This window comes from Glandiceps talaboti, chromosome 23, assembly GCF_964340395.1.
Source record: "Glandiceps talaboti chromosome 23, keGlaTala1.1, whole genome shotgun sequence".
In the NCBI taxonomy this organism is placed as follows: Eukaryota; Metazoa; Hemichordata; class Enteropneusta; family Spengelidae; genus Glandiceps; species Glandiceps talaboti.
This window is the reverse complement of record NC_135571.1, coordinates 9,224,352-9,242,952: the sequence shown is the minus strand read 5'-3', so window position 1 is coordinate 9,242,952 and position 18,601 is coordinate 9,224,352. Positions and strand designations below refer to the sequence as shown.

Genomic DNA, 18,601 nt, shown 5'->3' with positions numbered 1-18,601 from the left:
TTTTTATTGAAGGAAGAGATACAAAGTTTGAACACTGTTGGTAGAGGTTTTCAATCAATCAATCAGTTAATCAGTCAGTCAGTCAGTTAGTCCATTCGTCCGTCTGTCTGTCTGTCTGTCCGTCAGTCAGTCAGTCAGTCTGTCAGTCTGTCCGTCCGTCCATCCGTCCGTCTGTCAGTTAATCAATCAGTCAGTCAATCCATCCATTTGTCAGTCCGTCTGTCTGTCAGTCAGTCAATCAAGCAATCAATCATGATATTTTTTATTTCAGTTAATGAACTTCAAGAAGATGGCAAGTATTCCATTGATGCTCCAGCCGTCACCCCGGTATCTCCAGAAGTATCATCAGATGCATACACTTTAGGTGAGTTTCAGTACAGTCGCTGTGAGCTACAGTACAGTCACTGTGTGTTGTACACCTTCTGATGTGCATAATGTTTTGCAGTACTTATAAACAAGAGTTTGAAACTAAAATTTAAAAGTTTTGTGGTGTTTCAAGTATCATGTGTAATCCCAAAGTATATCTTGTGTTCTCCACGCCTGTACTTTCACCCACATAGCAAGTGAAAGTGCAGCAGAAAACACTGCAAGCACGAGTGCAAATACCCCTGAGTACCCACACTGGAACTCATGTGGCATGGGGATCTGTTGTTATAACATATGTTTATCTGAAATGGCAAATTCCCATAAAAATCATTAAAATCATACAGTGTGATCATGTGATTTTGTGTGTAGCAAATGGTTGCATCCTCGTTTGCAGATCATGTGCATGCAGGTATGCAATAATCCTTTTGGTATTGCACTGCAGTGAAAATACCACAAGCACCAGCGCAAGTAGTCTTTGAAACATTTGTAATAATGTATATTGTTGTCACTTTTTTTACCAGAGGAGAATGAAGAAAGATCAATGATAGAGATTGAATCACGTGATGATCCTAAACTCAAAGAACTTATCTCGGTATGTAAATATATCGTGAAACTATATGAACTTATCTCAGAATACACAGTGTAGCTTTAATTATCCCTTTCAACAACATGTCTGATATGCAGACAAGTATGCTCGTTGAATAAGCCCAATTTTCACTATATCACAGAGTAATTAATATTCTTGGACACTGTGTGGATGAGGGAAAAATAGAATTGGCTGTATGTTTTATTATTCCTTTCAAGTTAAAGTTATTGTAGAGTAGGTAAGATTCTACTGTGTTGTGGAAAAAGTCCTTGGCCTAGGGAATCTTTTGCATGAAAAGCCTATGGCCTAGGGAGTTTTTTGCATGAAAACTATGGCATTATTAAGGATTAAACTAGTAATGCAGCTGCACTCGCTGTAATAACAGTTTTTATACAGCCTTCAGTGATTGGCTCAGATTGTGTCACATGGTACAGACTAGTGACCCATAGTGACCTCAATTTGCATACAGAGGGCAATATTTGTTTTCTATTTTCCCTATTCACTGATTTGCTCTCTTGATGTCATCTGTCTGTAACAGTCTGGGGAAATACTAAATATATGAGACTGTTTTTTTTCTGTATGTTTTAGGTCCTGTTGGAATGGATCAATGAAGAATTACAGGAATTGAGAATTATTGTCAAGGACATTGAAGAGGATTTGTTTGATGGTCAAGTACTTGGCAAGTTGTTAGGTAAGTTGATAGTGACCACATATTGCCTTGCCATGAGGGTAATAGCACCTGTTTATTACACCCGAGGAACTGTGAGTTACCAGAATCACATGCTATTTCCCAAGGCCTTCGGTAACTCACAGTCACAAGTCGGTAATGAACGGGTCCTATAGCCGGAATATAGGCAAGGCAATATGTGTTTTATAATATACCTCATGTTGTGAACTCGCGGTGGCAGACGACATCGTCAGAAGCTGCCATTTTGACCTGCTGTGAACTCGCGGTGGTCACGTGACCATGTAATAGTTGATGGAACTATTCCCCTAGGGAAATAGTCATTCTATTTTCCTATCATGTGACTGATTCTAGCGAATCATGGCACAGATTTATCACTAGGTATATTATAAAAAAATCTATACTTGGGAAATCCTTTAATATGTACATCAGGTTTGTAGATCTTAAGAAGAAATACCATATGGTCTTTTATTCTGTACATCCAAGGCCATCGGCCCAAAATACAAATATAGTTGGTTAATTTTTGAAGACAGGATATAACTGCGAAAAAATTAAGTAAGTGGAAATGTTAGAAACGAAATTATGATAAATTTACATAAATCTCTCGACGTAATTTCATTGCATGAAATGTAAATACAACAAAGCATTGAAGAATATGTACATTATCTGATGAAAGTAAATTGATGAATTTATCAGTAGTTGGAGGTTCAAAGTAAAATCTTGGTGCATAGGGATAAATAGTTCTCGTAAGACAACCAAGGGTTCTCCCTTACCCATGAGTAATGTTTTGTTAGTTCTGGTCAATAGGCTTTGTCAAGCTGTCCATTTGCTGGGCCTAGATTACTAAATTCTCGGAACCCCGAACAGAATATTACTGCCTAGGTACATCAAAAAAATAACAAAACATTTGATTTCTCGGTCAACATCATAACTTCTGCTCACCGCGCTTCATATGCATTGTTATAGGCACACGTGAGGATAAGTCAACCTTCTTGTTCAATTTTGATCCTCTAGCATGAGGTAAAATGTTATCTCAGGTAGCGAGAATAAGTCAACCTTCTTGTTCAATTTTGAAAAGTACCTCTGTATTGATGCTCTATCATCCAAGAAGACTTTTTTTGTTTTGTTTATCTTTGTTGTTGTCATGGTTTGTTTTGATAGAGAGACTGGAGGGCATCAAACTAGAGGTTGCCGAGGTAACACAATCAGAAGCAGGACAAAAGAAGAAACTGAAAACTGTGTTAGATACAGTCAACAAGATATTAAATTTACCAAGATGGCATCAACAGAAATGGAGTGTGGACAGTAAGTGATTTCACCAAATATACAATGCAGTATGATGTGATATTATATCATACCATTATATGATATAATACATTAATTGAGGTACAAAAACAGGACAATGTGACTACCGGTACTAAGATAAGTTGACTAAATTTTAGGGAGGTTTTAGAAAAATGGTTCTAGAGCTGTCACCAAGAAAAAAACATCGTAACTTTTTTCTCTTCTTTTCTGAACAGGTATTCATTCCAAGAACCTGATAGCAATCCTACACTTACTGGTAGCACTTGCTTTCCACTTCAAAGCACCAATCAGAATCCCTGAACATGTAGCAGTCCAGGTGATAGTGTTACAGGTATGTTAATATTCAAATTTAGTAGTGACCCTATCCAATCAGAATCCCTGAACATGTAGCAGTCCAGGTGATAGTGTTACAGGTATGTTAATATTCAAATTTAGTTGTGACTTCACTTGCAAAAAATACCATCGCTTTCAGTAGATACTGTAAAAACAAGACTTTCAGATAAACATTGCTTCTAGCACATCGACAGAAATGTTTCATTAATTTTGATTTTGATTGTTGTTTGTGAACAGAAGAAGGACGGCATGCTGCATACCAGACATGTGACTGAGGAAATTACATCAACAAATGAGTAAGTAATGAATTTATCCAAAAAGTACAGGCATTAAAGGGATATAATACCTTGTGAATTCACTATGTTTGATACAAATTTGGATAATAAATAAGATGGAATGTGTTGGTTTCATTCACTTTCACTTCACTCAAGGACATCATCGCCCTCAACGATCACCAACAATTTCACTCCATGATCGATGATTTCAATACGAGACTAGCGACTCCATGTCTAATGTGGCACTTTATTATTATAGCTGTCATAACAGGTTTCATTATGATTATGTGCAGAAATACTCTTAATCTGACATTTCCAACAACATTTTGCGTGAATAAACGTCCAATAACCGACTGTACAAAGCAGCTTTTTTCTGAGGGGTAGCATTTGTTTACATCTGGCTGTCTTCCGCCATGATGTAGGATCGTGTGATCGAAAACGAGGCAAATCTTGACAATGAATTATGCAAATATGGTAGGGGGTTTTCTAGACTGTATCAGTACAGTGCTGTCATCGATTAGAACTTAGAAATGACATATGGCCTTGTTTGGTAACTTCCATTAAAATGTACTCTTTCTATTATTAATGTACTGGTATAAATACAATTAGTCAACAATGCAATTTTATTTACACAGACTTTGATAGACTTCAAATTCAGGGGGGGGGGGGTTCAGGAATATGTTTTTCTCCGACAGAGTTGCGGCAAAACATTGTACATAATGACAGAAGCATCAAACCACAATTATATTAATTCTATATAATGCAGAAGTCTAAAGGATATTTCTGCCCACAGTGTTGCAGCCAGAGGGGGTTTTTGGGTCATTTGACACACATTTTTGGACCCGACCCACAATTTTGGAAGTGATGGATCATAGATGACCCACACTAAAATTGTATGCAAATATGTTCAGCAACATGACCACACCTATAGCAACAGCCAAATTATCACCTATATTGCATATATAACAATAGGGTGGATAGGCAACTGCATAATCATTCAGCAAATATCTAGCATGGATCAGCATATGGGTAAATATTTTAAATACTGTACAGTTGTGCTACAATGCCAGTGATGCTTTTTTTTATAAATATTAATGTCCCCAAAAAATTTATGATGACCCAGAAAAATAAAAGTCTCGGGACACCCACTCTTTCAAAAGGCTGGCTGCAACACTGGGGCCCACTTGTGCAGGATTTAGGACACTTATTGGAATTGAGAATTATGCAAACTTGTTTCTTTTTGTGATTAACATTATTTATTTTGTTCTTTTGTATTTATAGTGCTATTGGTGGAAGATTTGGTAAGTACCGATAATTATATTTACATATTTTTACCACTAGAAGGCGCTAGTTGCAATATCTCTGTCAGTAGTACTATCAAACTTACATGAAATAATGAAACATGTACTATCAAATTTATACAAAACAAAGTAAAATACTATGAAATGAAATAATACAGTACAGGTCATAGCGATACAGTACAATTCAATAAAGACAATGCAATTACAATACAATACATACAAACAATACAATACTGTACAATACAATGCAATACATAAAATACAATACAGACCATTGCTACAATATAATACAGTACTGAACAATACAAGACAATGTATTACAATAAAGTACATTTGATTTGTATTAATACTGAATTTTCACTTTTTTTTCCAAACCAGAACGTGATGCCTTTGACACCCTGTTTGACCATGCCCCTGATAAACTCAATGTAGTCAAGAAGGTAATTAGTTCTTGGTTCTTATCAATCAGATATTATTCCCAAATATTTGTCTTCGATCAGCTTAGAAAATATGAGTGACCTAAGGGGCCTTGTCTTTAATAAGCCATTTTTCATCGTGTGGCAGATGTCACATGATCCCGTTTGAGCCATTGCATCCATAGCAACCCCATGAGGGTGGTCAAGCTGAAAGTATCAAATGCTTAGCAACACTATTGTTCTCAACATCATCACACATGGCCACAAAGAAAGCTTGATCATGATCATGTTTGACAACTGTTGTTGCTAGGCATATTTGCATAATTCGCAAGATCTGCAACGAGACGTAAAATCCCTTACTATATGAGTTGTAAATAAGAAGTGATAAGAAACTGAGGCCATGAGTATGTTCTGACTGACTGAATGAAAATAGATGAAGAAAAAGATAATTTTATGAAATGATACAAGTGTAGACTGTGAGATATGTTGTGTTTCTTTGCCCAGGGACCTCCTCACCGTGGAGGTCCATCATTCATCTAAAATTGCCGGCACAAAAAACTGCTGTCCACTACAAAACATTCTATTGTTCTTGGATAATACAAAGTGCATAATATTCATATCATCCAGGACTCCAGTTACAGTTGGGTATGTCCCTGCTACCCTCACTAGCCAGTAGCCTGCTGTGAAAGAGGGTGACTGGTGTATGAGGGCGCCCTACGATGACTTAACTTATAGACAATTACAAGTGTAATTCACAAAAAAAATCTGGAAAAATAACGGTCATTTTGACTCTTTTTTTGAGCAGCACAGGTGATGATATTTAGACACGACGTCATGATGTAGATTGAAAATTAGAGATTAAAAGATTAGAGATTAGAAGTAATTTTGTCTGGCTAAGTATGTGACCTACTTACCTGTATGGATTCAGATGTTTGACCCAGATTAACTAGACAAAGATTTGTTAATTTAGAACAAGATAATCCATACAGGCATGTTGTCTCATGTTGTTTTGTTTTTGTTTACAGTCTTTGATTACGTTTGTCAACAAACATCTCAATAAAATCAATCTAGAAGTAACAGACCTGGACTCACAGGTAAGTTTATAATCAGTTTTCTCTCTAATGTTGTCATCAATATATTTTAGCTCCATATAGGCACAGTCTGGAAGGGGGTTATTACATTGAATTCTGTTCATGCGTCCATGCATCCGTGTGTCCTTTCATTCACCTTCATATCTCTGGTATGCATCAACTGATTTCAACCAAACCTGGCACAAAGGTTATATTCCTAGTATATTAATTCATACATACATTCTCTTCTACTTTGATTGAGAAACAGATTGGTTTCAAACAAATAAGTTGTGCTTCTTCAGTGTCTAAACTGGATCTGACAGTATGATCCAGATTTGCATGGTAAACACTGTAGAAGGACATAATTAAGTGATTTGTTTGAAATATGTCGTATTCGTAAATCAAAAGTGGAAGAAGAGAGCTTGAGTACAAATTTGTAAACACCAATGATATAGATTGTAACATTTGTGTTTGGTGTGAATGGATACAGCAATCTGTAAGCACCAATGATATAGATTGTAACATTTGTGTTTGGTGTGAATGAATACAGCAATCTGTAAGCACCAATGATATTGATTGTAACATTTGTGTTTGGTGTGAATGGATACAGCAATCTGTAAACACCAATAGCACTGATTGTAACATTTGTGTTTGGTGTGAATGGATACAGCAATCTGTAAACACCAATGATATAGATTGTAACATTTGTGTTTGGTGTGAATGAATACAGCAATCTGTAAGCACCAATGATATAGATTGTAACATTTGTGTTTGGTGTGAATGGATACAGCAACCTGTAAGCACCAATGATATAGATTGTAACATTTGTGTTTGGTGTGAATGGATACAGCAATCTGTAAGCACCAATGATATTGATTGTAACATTTGTGTTTGGTGTGAATGAATACAGCAATCTGTAAGCACCAATGATATAGATTGTAACATTTGTGTTTGGTGTGAATGGATACAGCAATCTGTAAGCACCAATGATATTGATTGTAACATTTGTGTTTGGTGTGAATGGATACAGCAATCTGTAAGCACCAATGATATTGATTGTAACATTTGTGTTTGGTGTGAATGAATACAGCAATCTGTAAGCACCAATGATATAGATTGTAACATTTGTGTTTGGTGTGAATGAATACAGCAATCTGTAAGCACCAATGATATTGATTGTAACATTTGTGTTTGGTGTGAATGGATACAGCAATCTGTAAGCACCAATGATATTGATTGTAACATTTGTGTTTGGTGTGAATGGATACAGCAATCTGTAAGCACCAATGATATAGATTGTAACATTTGTGTTTGGTGTGAATGGATACAGCAATCTGTAAGCACCAATGATATTGATTGTTACATTTGTTTCAACCTGTACACACCATTAGCTTTGATTTTTAATGAAAGAGAATAATGGTTTGTTTTGGGATTTATTTATTTATTTATTTATTTATTTATTTATTTATTTCAGTTCTGTGATGGTGTATATCTTGTGTTATTGATGGGATTGTTGGAAGGTTACTTTGTTCCACTTTATTGTTACCATCTCACACCAACAACATTTGACCACAAGGTAAGTCTATCTTGTATTCCTAATATGGTTATTATAGTCGGGCTATATTCCAAATATGGTTATTATAGTCAGGCTATATTCCAAATATGGTTATTGTAGTCAGGCTATATTCCAAATATGGTTATTATAGTCAGGCTATATTCCAAATATGGTTATTATAGTCGGGCTATATTCCTAATATGGTTATTATAGTCGGGCTATATTCCAAGTATGGTTATTGTAGTCAGGTTCTATTCCTTATATGGTTATTATAATCAGGCTATATTCCAAATATGGTTATTTTAGTCAGGTTCTATTCCTTATATGGTACACTTAATTTACATGTCTACCATTTATGGTAATCTTAGTCAATCTGGTCACCTAATTGGGTAATTCCTATTTGGTTGATAAATGTAAGAACAGCACTGAACAATTTCTGTCTTTGATTTAAGACCAACACTTTGATAAAACACAACAGATTATTTGGTGACAATTAGACATTATTCCTCAATATTTTCCTTCATTCAGCTAAGGTAAATACAAGTGACCTAAGGGGCTTTGTCACTATGAGTCACTAGATGAGTAGTGACAACCCCTTAGGTCATGATTATTTTCTGACTGAGTGAAGAAAAATATTGGAGAATAATATAACTACACCTCCTCAAGCATGATTCATGAAAATCTCAAAAAAATGGCAATGTGGAATTTGACTTATAATTTCAAGGATAGCAAAACTTGATGTAGAAAGAATTGTCATGACGTAGAAAAACAATCCATATTTTCTGTTCAAAGGCAATAACTTGGCGTGTGCATGGTGAAATTAGTTGTAATATCTATTATTTTCGAATTGCAGGTCCATAATGTACAGTTTGCATTAGATTTAATGCAGGATGCTGGATTACCTAAACCTAAGGCCAGACCAGAAGGTAGGAAGGGATAAACATTATATCTGTAGTTGGTGTGTTTTATAGTTTGATGACGTTGTTAGCTATGTAGAACTTTATACTGCTGATAAACAGACTTACACAAATCATTGTGGTTAGTTATGTTGGACCATACACACACACACACACACACACACACACACACACACACACACACACACACACACACACACACACACACACATACACACACACACACATACACACACAGAGTGAGAGCAGAGAGAGAGAGAGAGAGAGAGAGAGAGAGAGAGAGAGAGAGAGAGAGAGAGAGAGAGAGAGAGAGAGAGAGAGAGAGAGAGAGAGAGAGAGAGAGAGAGAGAGAGAGAGAGAGAGAGAGAGAGAGAGAGAGAGAGAGAGAGATACACACACAGACAGATGGACATCTCTAGCTAATCATGTGTAACACCATACACTTACACAGACAACAGATATCACTGTGGCTAGTCATGTGGAACCACACATTGTGACAAGTAATTTTGCAGTCTATGTGTGACCTCAATGCTAATTTCATTTCATACACACCTTGTATATTGCACACTTCATAGGTATATATGATGTTGTGTTCTCTCCTTCAAGCTGTTGTTCATTTTAATATCTTTTTTATCAACAAAATTTTCCAACTTATATTTTATTTTCCCTATTATAAATATGACTGGTATCTTTCCACTGTCAGGTCTTGAAATGTAAAATATATCTGGCAATTTAACAATGATAAAAAGGAGGGTAATATGTACAAATTGTCATCATTAACCAAAATTCATCAATCAAAATTCAGAATCATTTTTGTCTAATCAGTGACTATCCCAGATCTTATCAGCAGCCATGTTGCTCCTTACAATAGGTGATATTGTATTTTCTCAGACTCTGCTTGGGGGTTGGCGCCCTCAACGGCAAGAGGCTGAGTAACCGAGACTGTTATTTGGTATGAAATCACTATGTTGCTACATAACAAAACTGCTATTCTAAGACTTAAGTTTCACATTTTTATCAGCTGTCAAGTCCAGATTAGCTGTTTTAAGCAATTTCATTGAGAATTTTTGCATACAAACAAAAACATCTGAATGCCGTTATTATAATAATTGATTTTGTTAACTGGCTTGTATGCAAGTAAGAGTACATGACAATGGAAAAAGTAAATACATTTATCGCATAGGAGTAGGTATTACACAAATATCTGGAAGTGTAATTGAACTAATTCAGTGCCCTCTTTATTTAATTATACCATTCAGTACTGAAAACTTTGCCGCCAAAATTATTTGAACAAAATTCTTGTTTTTATGTAAGTTTTTGGCATATATCAGCTTCATTTTAGACTGGAATTAAAGAAATGTTACTTCGTAATGAAGTAATATTATTATAACTATGAAAATGTTCATATAAATTGGGTCCCAAAATTATTTAAAACTTGTCTCCAGTCATGAAAGGGTTAAAAAATGGCTTTTGAGAAGACTAGCTCTTATTTGTATGACTTTCAATCTTGTTTAAAAAATTTTAAAATAACTTTTAAATAAGAATTCCTGGCAACAGTTGATTTAAATTTGTCAGATTTTACATTTCAAGACCTGAACTTTCACATTGTTGTTGTTTTTATTTTGTTGTTTATTCATTCTTTCAAATGACCCTCCTTCCTTCCTTTGTCTAGATGTTGGTCAGCGTCATACCAAATCCACTTTGAGAATTCTCTACAACATTTTCACCAAATATAAGCAACTCTCTTGAACTCTGAACTTTGATCTCTGACCCCTCCTCTCCTTATCAGGTTCATTTTCTACATTTACTTTCTGTTTGAGCATGTGCATGTATCATTCCTTTCACAGTTATTCAGCTGCCTGTGTCTTTAGTTGTAGGGAATGTTAGTTGCCTTGTTGGAGATGAACTCAAATAGTAGCTAGTTTTAATTTATTTTGAGTAACTAGATTTATTTGTGACAGAACGAAAGCTTCAGATACAGCTTACCAAGAGTTGGGTGTGTTGGAAATTAAAAAGTTTAAAGTTCACAAGAAATGGCTAATACCACACAGTGTAAACTACATAGAATTAGATTTTGTCTATTTTGGAATCATAACTATCACACTACCACATATTCTGGTTACTGAAGTTCTGGTCATTTCACACATAAAGATTACATGAGGGTGCCCCAGATTTGACAAAACTAGGGCTAATATTTGGTCATGCGATCTGATCATATGGCAATGCACAAAATGTGTGTAAAGCAACTCCATGTGTTCTTAAAAGAATATAACAGTACTGGTTAGATATGTTTTAGATATTTTTTGCAGTCGCTTATAATTTATGAAATAGTGTAGTGAGAACAACATGGGTAATGTGTGGTACAGTCATGTCTGCAGTCTTTATGCTACAATACTCAACTATTCCAGCCCTAACTTCCTGCCTCAGAACAGCTTGTGAACAGCACCCCTAGTGGCCAAACTATGAAATCTTTTATTTTTCTGATAACCGGAATATCGCATATTGACATCCTTCAAGTTCAAGTGAGGTCATCACTTTATGTGTGGTTATAATTTATTGTACAGTTAGGAAAGTTTGAGATTGAAATCTTCAAGTTCAGCTTGACTTTGACCTTCAACTTGGGACTTTGCCCAGTAATAGCTCAACCCACTGACATACTAGAAAGTCAATCAGATATGTTTCCCACTGTGACAGGATGATTTTGTGGGAAGATTATGTCTCAAACGAGTACAATTCTGGGTCTAACTTTCACACATTCATATGATGAATTGCACTTACTAAGTACTGTAGCTTTTATTGGTTGACAGTATAGGATTCTGAAACATTGCCCTCTATCAACCAATCAGAAACTTAGTTACGAAAATATAGGTTTGTTCTAGTGTAGGTAATGGTAAATGTACTAGTATTTAGAAAGTTTCACTGGCTATGAATACTGTCCTCTAGTGGCAGCTAGTCAAATATTAAGAATTCCAATCAAGTGTGGTAAGAATAGTACTTTGTACAGTTATGCAAGGAACAACATTATTGATTGTTAGGATTGAGTTCTAAATTTATGAAAATTTAAAAAAAGTAAATTAACCTGAACTGAAAATATGAAAATTACATAATGATAAAAATGAATTTAAAAATGTCTCCAGTATTTTGTTTTCATAATCACAGTGAATTAAAATTAGGATTGCGAAGTAAGTAAGTAGAAATCATAAATTTGGTGTGTTCATTATTTGTCTTTTAACTACCACTGAGGATGGCCAGATCTTGAAATGTTTGTTATTTCCTGTTTCTCAAGAACTGAAATATTTATATACCACACATTGACATTACTTAAAAGGTTTTGGCATGTAAGAATTGTCGTAAAGAATGCAGAGAGCAGCCTTGTAATATTCAATGAATATGAAAAATCAAAATGTAAGAGGTCATGAAACCTAGTTTATGCAGTTGTTAGAGTAACAATAGATATTGGTTACTCTGGCAACCTGCTTCATTTGTGTTGCCATGGTAACTTAATTCATTGGAGTGCTAGTAATTGGTATCATACTGATTGGAATGTTATAATATATGCAAACATTGACTTGTGAGGATTCGTGTTCATGCAAAGAATAATATAGATATATATTTTGCGTTTGAAGTACATATTTTTATGCTTGATCTTGACTTTAAGTAGTTTGCAATGTAGTCATAGGTTTAATAGATGGTTAGTATTTTGATCCACAGTGCACTGGCGGAACTCTACTAACATTCATCCAGTTAAGTTTCATCAACAGTGTATTGCCTGATATATTAACAAACATAAACAGTACATTTTTCACACAGCCGAGTTTGGACAAGTTATGTTCACCAAGAATTCTGATATACATATACATTCTATGCATTCTGGATAGTTTATTTTCAAAGAGTCAGTTTACAAGTTTACAGATATCAGCTGTTCTGATGACACTTCAATTTTCACTGATTTGAGATGAAATAAATGTCTTCGAGAAAAACATCTTTGATTTAGTATTTGTCAATGTGAATACAAAAGAGTATTTGTTCAAAACATGTTTGTAATATCTCTAAACCTGCCACCACAGCCATTTTCTTTTACGAGAACTTAACCTGAAGAGAGAGACCACTTTCCAGTGTTCAGTCTGTTATCGTTTTATCAGCCATAACAAAAATTGTCATTTAATATTAGAGAGCACACTGGTGATACAAGTCATTCAACATCACCTGCAGAGATTGATGTAGAGTATATTAATCAGTGAACTGGTAACATATTGTCCAAACTTATTTTAATTTCACCTAACCTCACCAAAACTAGTATGTGTCATGAATGTATTACTTTGGTTCATCTAACAATCAGGAGTAGATAAAGACAATAAATCAGATACACTGACTCTTTTTTAGAAATGAAAACAAAAGGCAAGTAATTATGATACAGTGTTACAACCTACCCATTGTAATAAAGTGTAACATGTCTTCACACCCCCACACCCCCCTGTGTGCCCTCTAATGATAGCCAAATTTTGTTGTTGAGAGTCAAAATGAGAAAAACTGGGATTTCTTGTGAGTCACCACATAGTAAGAGATAGGGGAACACCAAATTTTGTGCATCACTAGAAATTGTGTGCATCAGTGGCATGTCAAATTGGCTTAGAGGGTACACTGATCACCATATAGTAAGAGATAGGGGAACACCAAATTTTGGTGCGTGACTAGAAATTTTGTGCATCAGTGGCGTGTCAAATTGGCTTAGACGACACACTGCCCCCCCCCACCCACCTCAGTGACTTTAATTTTAACTGTGCATTACAACTGTTTGTATTTTTTTTTCATTTATGAAGAGTCGCTTGCTTGTCTGAAATGTTGACATTATCTATCGATGTGTTGCAAGAACCAAGAAAACTACATTTTGTAGCACGTACATGGTTTGGGCAAGATTAGATGGAATTGGCTGTCCCATAATCTAATACTAGTCCATGTTCTATTAACCATATTGAACACTTCATCACACCTAACACTCACTTCAACAACTGTCTAATTTAATTTTTTTTCTTTCGTTGCAGATGTTGTCAACTTGGACTTGAAATCAACGCTTAGAGTTCTATATAATCTTTTCACAAAATATAAACATTTAGGATAGTAATGAAAAGTTTGTAGTATGTATTATATATGTATGATATGAGTAGGGGTTTAGTGTTATTTTGTTACAGTGTGTGCTATTGGCTGAGATTATGCTTTGCAATGTTACATGGTATGTTATTGGTTGAGATCATGCTCTGTTAATACACTGTATGTTATTGGTAGAAATTATACTTTGTGATGTTACTTTGTAGGTTATTGGCTGAGATCATACTTTATGATGTAACATGTATTATTAGAGTGTTCATCCTATGGTGTAACATGCTATGCTATTGGCTGATATGTTTTCTGATGTTACATGGTATGTTATTGGCTGAGATCATACTTTGTATTGTTACATTGCAATGTGTCAGCATAGATGGTATTTTATGATGTAACATATGTTAGTGACAGAGATCTTCCTATGATGTAACATCATGTATCATTGGCTGAGATCTTGCCCTATGACGTAACATCATGTATCATTGGCTAAGATCTTGCCCTATGATGTAACATCATGTATTATTGGCTGAGATCGTGCCATATGATGTAACACCATGTATTATTGGCTGAGATGGTACCATATGATGTAACATCATGTAGTATTGGTTGAGATCGTGCCCTATGATGTAACACCATGTATTATTGGCTGAGATCTTGCCGTATGATGTAACACCATGTATTATTGGCTGAGATCTTGCCCTATGATGTAACACCATGTATTATTGGCTGAGATCATGCCCTATGATGTAACACCATGTAGTATTGGCTGAGATCTTGCCCTATGATGTAACACCATGTATTATTGGCTGAGATCTTGCAACCTATTGAGTAGGGTAAGGTCATGAACCATAACATTTGATGATACATTGTAAACTTTGATAGGTTAAACATATATTTATATGGTAGGGATAGTTTTAAAATATATAAATGCTTTTGTACTTACATTTTACCTTTGCAATGATAATTTTAAGTAAGTTTTATATGCAACATAGATTTAGGGCAACAACATCTTTACCAGATGTCACACCAGAATCATCAACCAATCAGTGAACACTCCATTAACATGTAGATTTAGAGACACTTGTTTTCAATTACCATATAAGGACATGTCACCTGCTAATCATCAACCAATCAGTGATAATAGTATAACCATAAAAAGATTGACACACCTTGGTTTTGTTGCCATATAAGGACTTGTCATCGACGGATCATCAACCAATCATGATCTCTGTATCAACATAAATAGATTGAGACACCTGGTTTTGTTGCCATATAAGGACATGTCACTGCCTTAAATGTACTTCAAAATTATTACATGATTTAAATACAAATGAATATTCATCATAAATAAACAAATAAATAAATAATAAAATATTGCATAATATCATAGTGTGAATTAATCTCTAGCTCTGCAGATATCTATCAAAATATTACATTTTTCAGAAATGACGCAAAGATTTCCAGATCATTTTGGGTAAAGTATTCCCAGATGTAGTAATATGGGCAACATATGTATATCAGGGAATATCATATTTCCAGGTCTGAGTAATTCAAACTCTTCCCAAATAAGTTCTGGATAAGTCATGGAAAAATCATTATCATGGAATATCATATTTCCAGGCCTGAGTAATTCAAACTCTTCCCAAATAAAGTTCTGGATAAGTCATGGAAAAATCACACTCACTGTTTCTACAACTCTAATTGCAATAGCTGTAATTTGTTATATCTCTTTTCCCTTGGTAGTTACTAGTAGTATTAGCCAACTGTTTCACAACGTTTTTTAAGGGAAGATCGTACGATGTCACACAAGCACAATAAATGAACTTTGTTCATTATGGGAGGGGGTTGGTGTCAATGCGATTACTGAACTTCACTTTCGCACTTCTAACCAAATATCAAAAACTTTCACGCCTTCAGTGATAACATTTTCTGTATTTACCACTGACATGTTGATAAAGTCATTAAAGTTTACTTGTAATGTGATATATAGTTCTGGGTTTCCAGTAGTATTTTAATGTGTTTACCGTAATGTTTTTGCATTGTATCGATCACAGTGGTTTGACTTCTACATTTTGTTGAGGGGAGTGGGGGGGGGGGGGGTACAACAACGAATGAAGTTCGCTTATTGAGCTTGTGTGATATTATACGATCGGCTCTAAGTAGTACATAAAAATCAAACCTTGTAATACTCATATCAAGACAATTTATGATATTATATATGTTGTCTTAAGTGATAGTCATTCTATACGATGTTCGACTTTAGTGACCTTTGTGTGACCTTGGACTAGTAAGTCAGGTGACATTTTTGTATAAATTTACATAAAATTGTAAACATGCCATCCAGCTGTAGTGTTCCTAATTGTTACAATAACTCCTCCAACAACAAAGATTTAATTTTATTTACTCTCATAGCAAGCTAGGATATTGAAGAGATGAAATTATTGAATAACGTTTTGGCATGCCTCCAGGAATGCCCAGATGTAGGTCACACAGAGATCACGAGAGTGGTGAATTGCGGTCATTTTGTCGATAACCTTTTCAGAAAGTGCCAAATTAATTTCAACCTTTTCAATTTTTTTGTATCTAACTAGAAAGTAAATATTTATTTTTGTACTGTATAGTAACTGTTGGATTAATAGCAATGGTTGATTTAGTTGCTAAACGATGTTATTGACACAGGATACAGTGTATATTAAAATGTCACTGGTGCTTGGAGACACTTGTAAGGCTCAGCTATGTGGGAAGATATTGTACAATACATGCATTGTACGGAACGATGAAACAACCCAGGTCTGTTTAGTGGAAAGATACAGTACATCCTCCGTTGAAAGATAATACTAAAGTTCTTAGTCACGAGAACGACAAAATCAGTTTGAGTTCAGATTATATTTCATTTATATTTGACTATAGCTTGTTATTGTAAGCTGAAGGTCTCTTTACGATGCTGGTTGAGCATGTGTTTCGCAACAGTCGTACAACAAATGTGTCATTTTGGGGCAACAGTGTCAGTATGACGCACAATTTGTCATCCCAGCAGAACAATGACTTGTTGTACAAAATTACACTAAGAAATTATCAACATCATGATGTGACAATTTTAATGTATTGTATGATATAACAGAACCCCATGACACGCAAGTCCAAGTATGGCAAACTCGGGGTATTTGTACGAGTGCTTGCAGTGTTCTCTGCACCCGTAAGTGAGTGAAAGTGCAGCAGAAAACACTGCAAGCACTTTTGTAAATACCCCGATTAGCACTGGAACTTACGTGGCATGGTGTTCTGTTATTATTACATAGTATCTGAAACACCAAATTTCCATAAAAATCATACAATATGAATTCATGTGTCGCGAACAGTTACACCCAATTTGCATATGATTTGCATATAATTTGCATGCAGGTATGCAATAATGGTTTTGGTATAGCACTGCAGTGAAAATACCACTAGTATGCATGCACACCAGTGCAAGTAATGTCTGGTATAATAGATATAATAACTTTAATTTCTGTAGTAGTAGTAGTAGTAGTAGTAGTAGTAATGAGATTATGGTGATATATGCATGTGTGAAATATTCACTTTACAAATGTAATATATACATGTGGATAACACATGTTTTGTAGATTACATGACAGTATTTTGTACTCCAAAGAAAGTTTTAAACAAATGTGATTGGATAAGATATCACAGTAAGAGCAATCAAGGATTTGACTTGCCATTTAAGTGGACATATGGATGACAAATGGGTATTCAGTTTTGATTTTTAATTTTTAAGACAAATCTACTATATTTTTATACTTTAAAAAACAGTGTCAAACAACATGTACTAAATCCTGGTTTGTAACTCAATAAATTTGAAACATTGACAAATTTTTAAAATAATATGTATTATTGTACAACCAACTTTTTACATAGTTTTCAGCTTTTTGTAATTATTGAGTTACAAACGAGGATTTGGTCTGCTGTTTCGCATTGTCTTTTAAAGTATAAAAACATAGAGGAGTTGTCTTAAGAATATAAAATCCAAAAATTAAATACCCGTTTGTCATCCGTATATCCATTTTAAAGATACACATAAACTAAAAGTAAAGTTATACTGTTTACAACGAGTTGATTACAGCTAAATTTGGAATGAACATTGGTTTAATTATACTTACAGTTGGATGGTGTTTCTGATGCCGGACTTCTTGCAGTGTACATTTTTTGGGACTTCCAATGTTAACACTATCTTGATTACAGGGTGCTAATATCTTCACAACAAAGGCACTGCTATCACCCACTATGTAGTGACATTGAACAACAATAGTTTTAGTTTGTGTCTGTCTTCCATGAGATTTTGTCTTAGCTTGGGAATGCTATTAGACAGTGTATCAAGATCAGTGAGACTGATCAAATGATTTCTTGTCAAGATAGACACAATAAAGATAGCACACAAACATCTCTTACATATACACAGTGCCTCTATAGACACAATAAAGATAACACACAAACATCCCTTACACAGTGTCTGCTCTGTAGACACAATAAAGATAACACACAGACATCACTTACACAGTGTCTGCTCTGTAGACACAATAAAGATAACACATAAACATCACTTACACAGTGTCTGCTCTGTAGACACAATGAAGATAACACATAAACATCCCTTACACAGTGTCTGCTCTGTAGACACAATAAAGATAACACACG

At 34.9% G+C, this 18,601-nt stretch overlaps 1 protein-coding gene across 2 annotated transcripts in view; it reads left to right on the top strand.

Moving 5' to 3' along the window:
* LOC144452578 (beta-parvin-like) overlaps window positions 1-15,963 on the top strand; it is a 17,764-nt gene extending 1,801 nt beyond the window's left edge. Inside the window, exons 2-14 of one of the 2 annotated variants that reach the window (XM_078143693.1) lie at window positions 272-364; window positions 888-958; window positions 1,541-1,643; window positions 2,799-2,942; window positions 3,158-3,273; window positions 3,513-3,571; window positions 4,832-4,851; window positions 5,230-5,291; window positions 6,293-6,361; window positions 7,812-7,913; window positions 8,746-8,818; window positions 10,482-10,598; window positions 13,852-15,963. In XM_078143693.1, the coding sequence (XP_077999819.1) occupies window positions 272-364; window positions 888-958; window positions 1,541-1,643; window positions 2,799-2,942; window positions 3,158-3,273; window positions 3,513-3,571; window positions 4,832-4,851; window positions 5,230-5,291; window positions 6,293-6,361; window positions 7,812-7,913; window positions 8,746-8,818; window positions 10,482-10,558 (989 nt within the window). In that variant the 3' untranslated portion in view covers window positions 10,559-10,598; window positions 13,852-15,963. The remainder of the gene's footprint in view (window positions 1-271; window positions 365-887; window positions 959-1,540; window positions 1,644-2,798; window positions 2,943-3,157; window positions 3,274-3,512; window positions 3,572-4,831; window positions 4,852-5,229; window positions 5,292-6,292; window positions 6,362-7,811; window positions 7,914-8,745; window positions 8,819-10,481; window positions 10,599-13,851) is intronic. The other variant, XM_078143692.1, reaches the window with a different exon arrangement.
* Window positions 15,964-18,601: the final 2,638 nt, after the last annotated feature.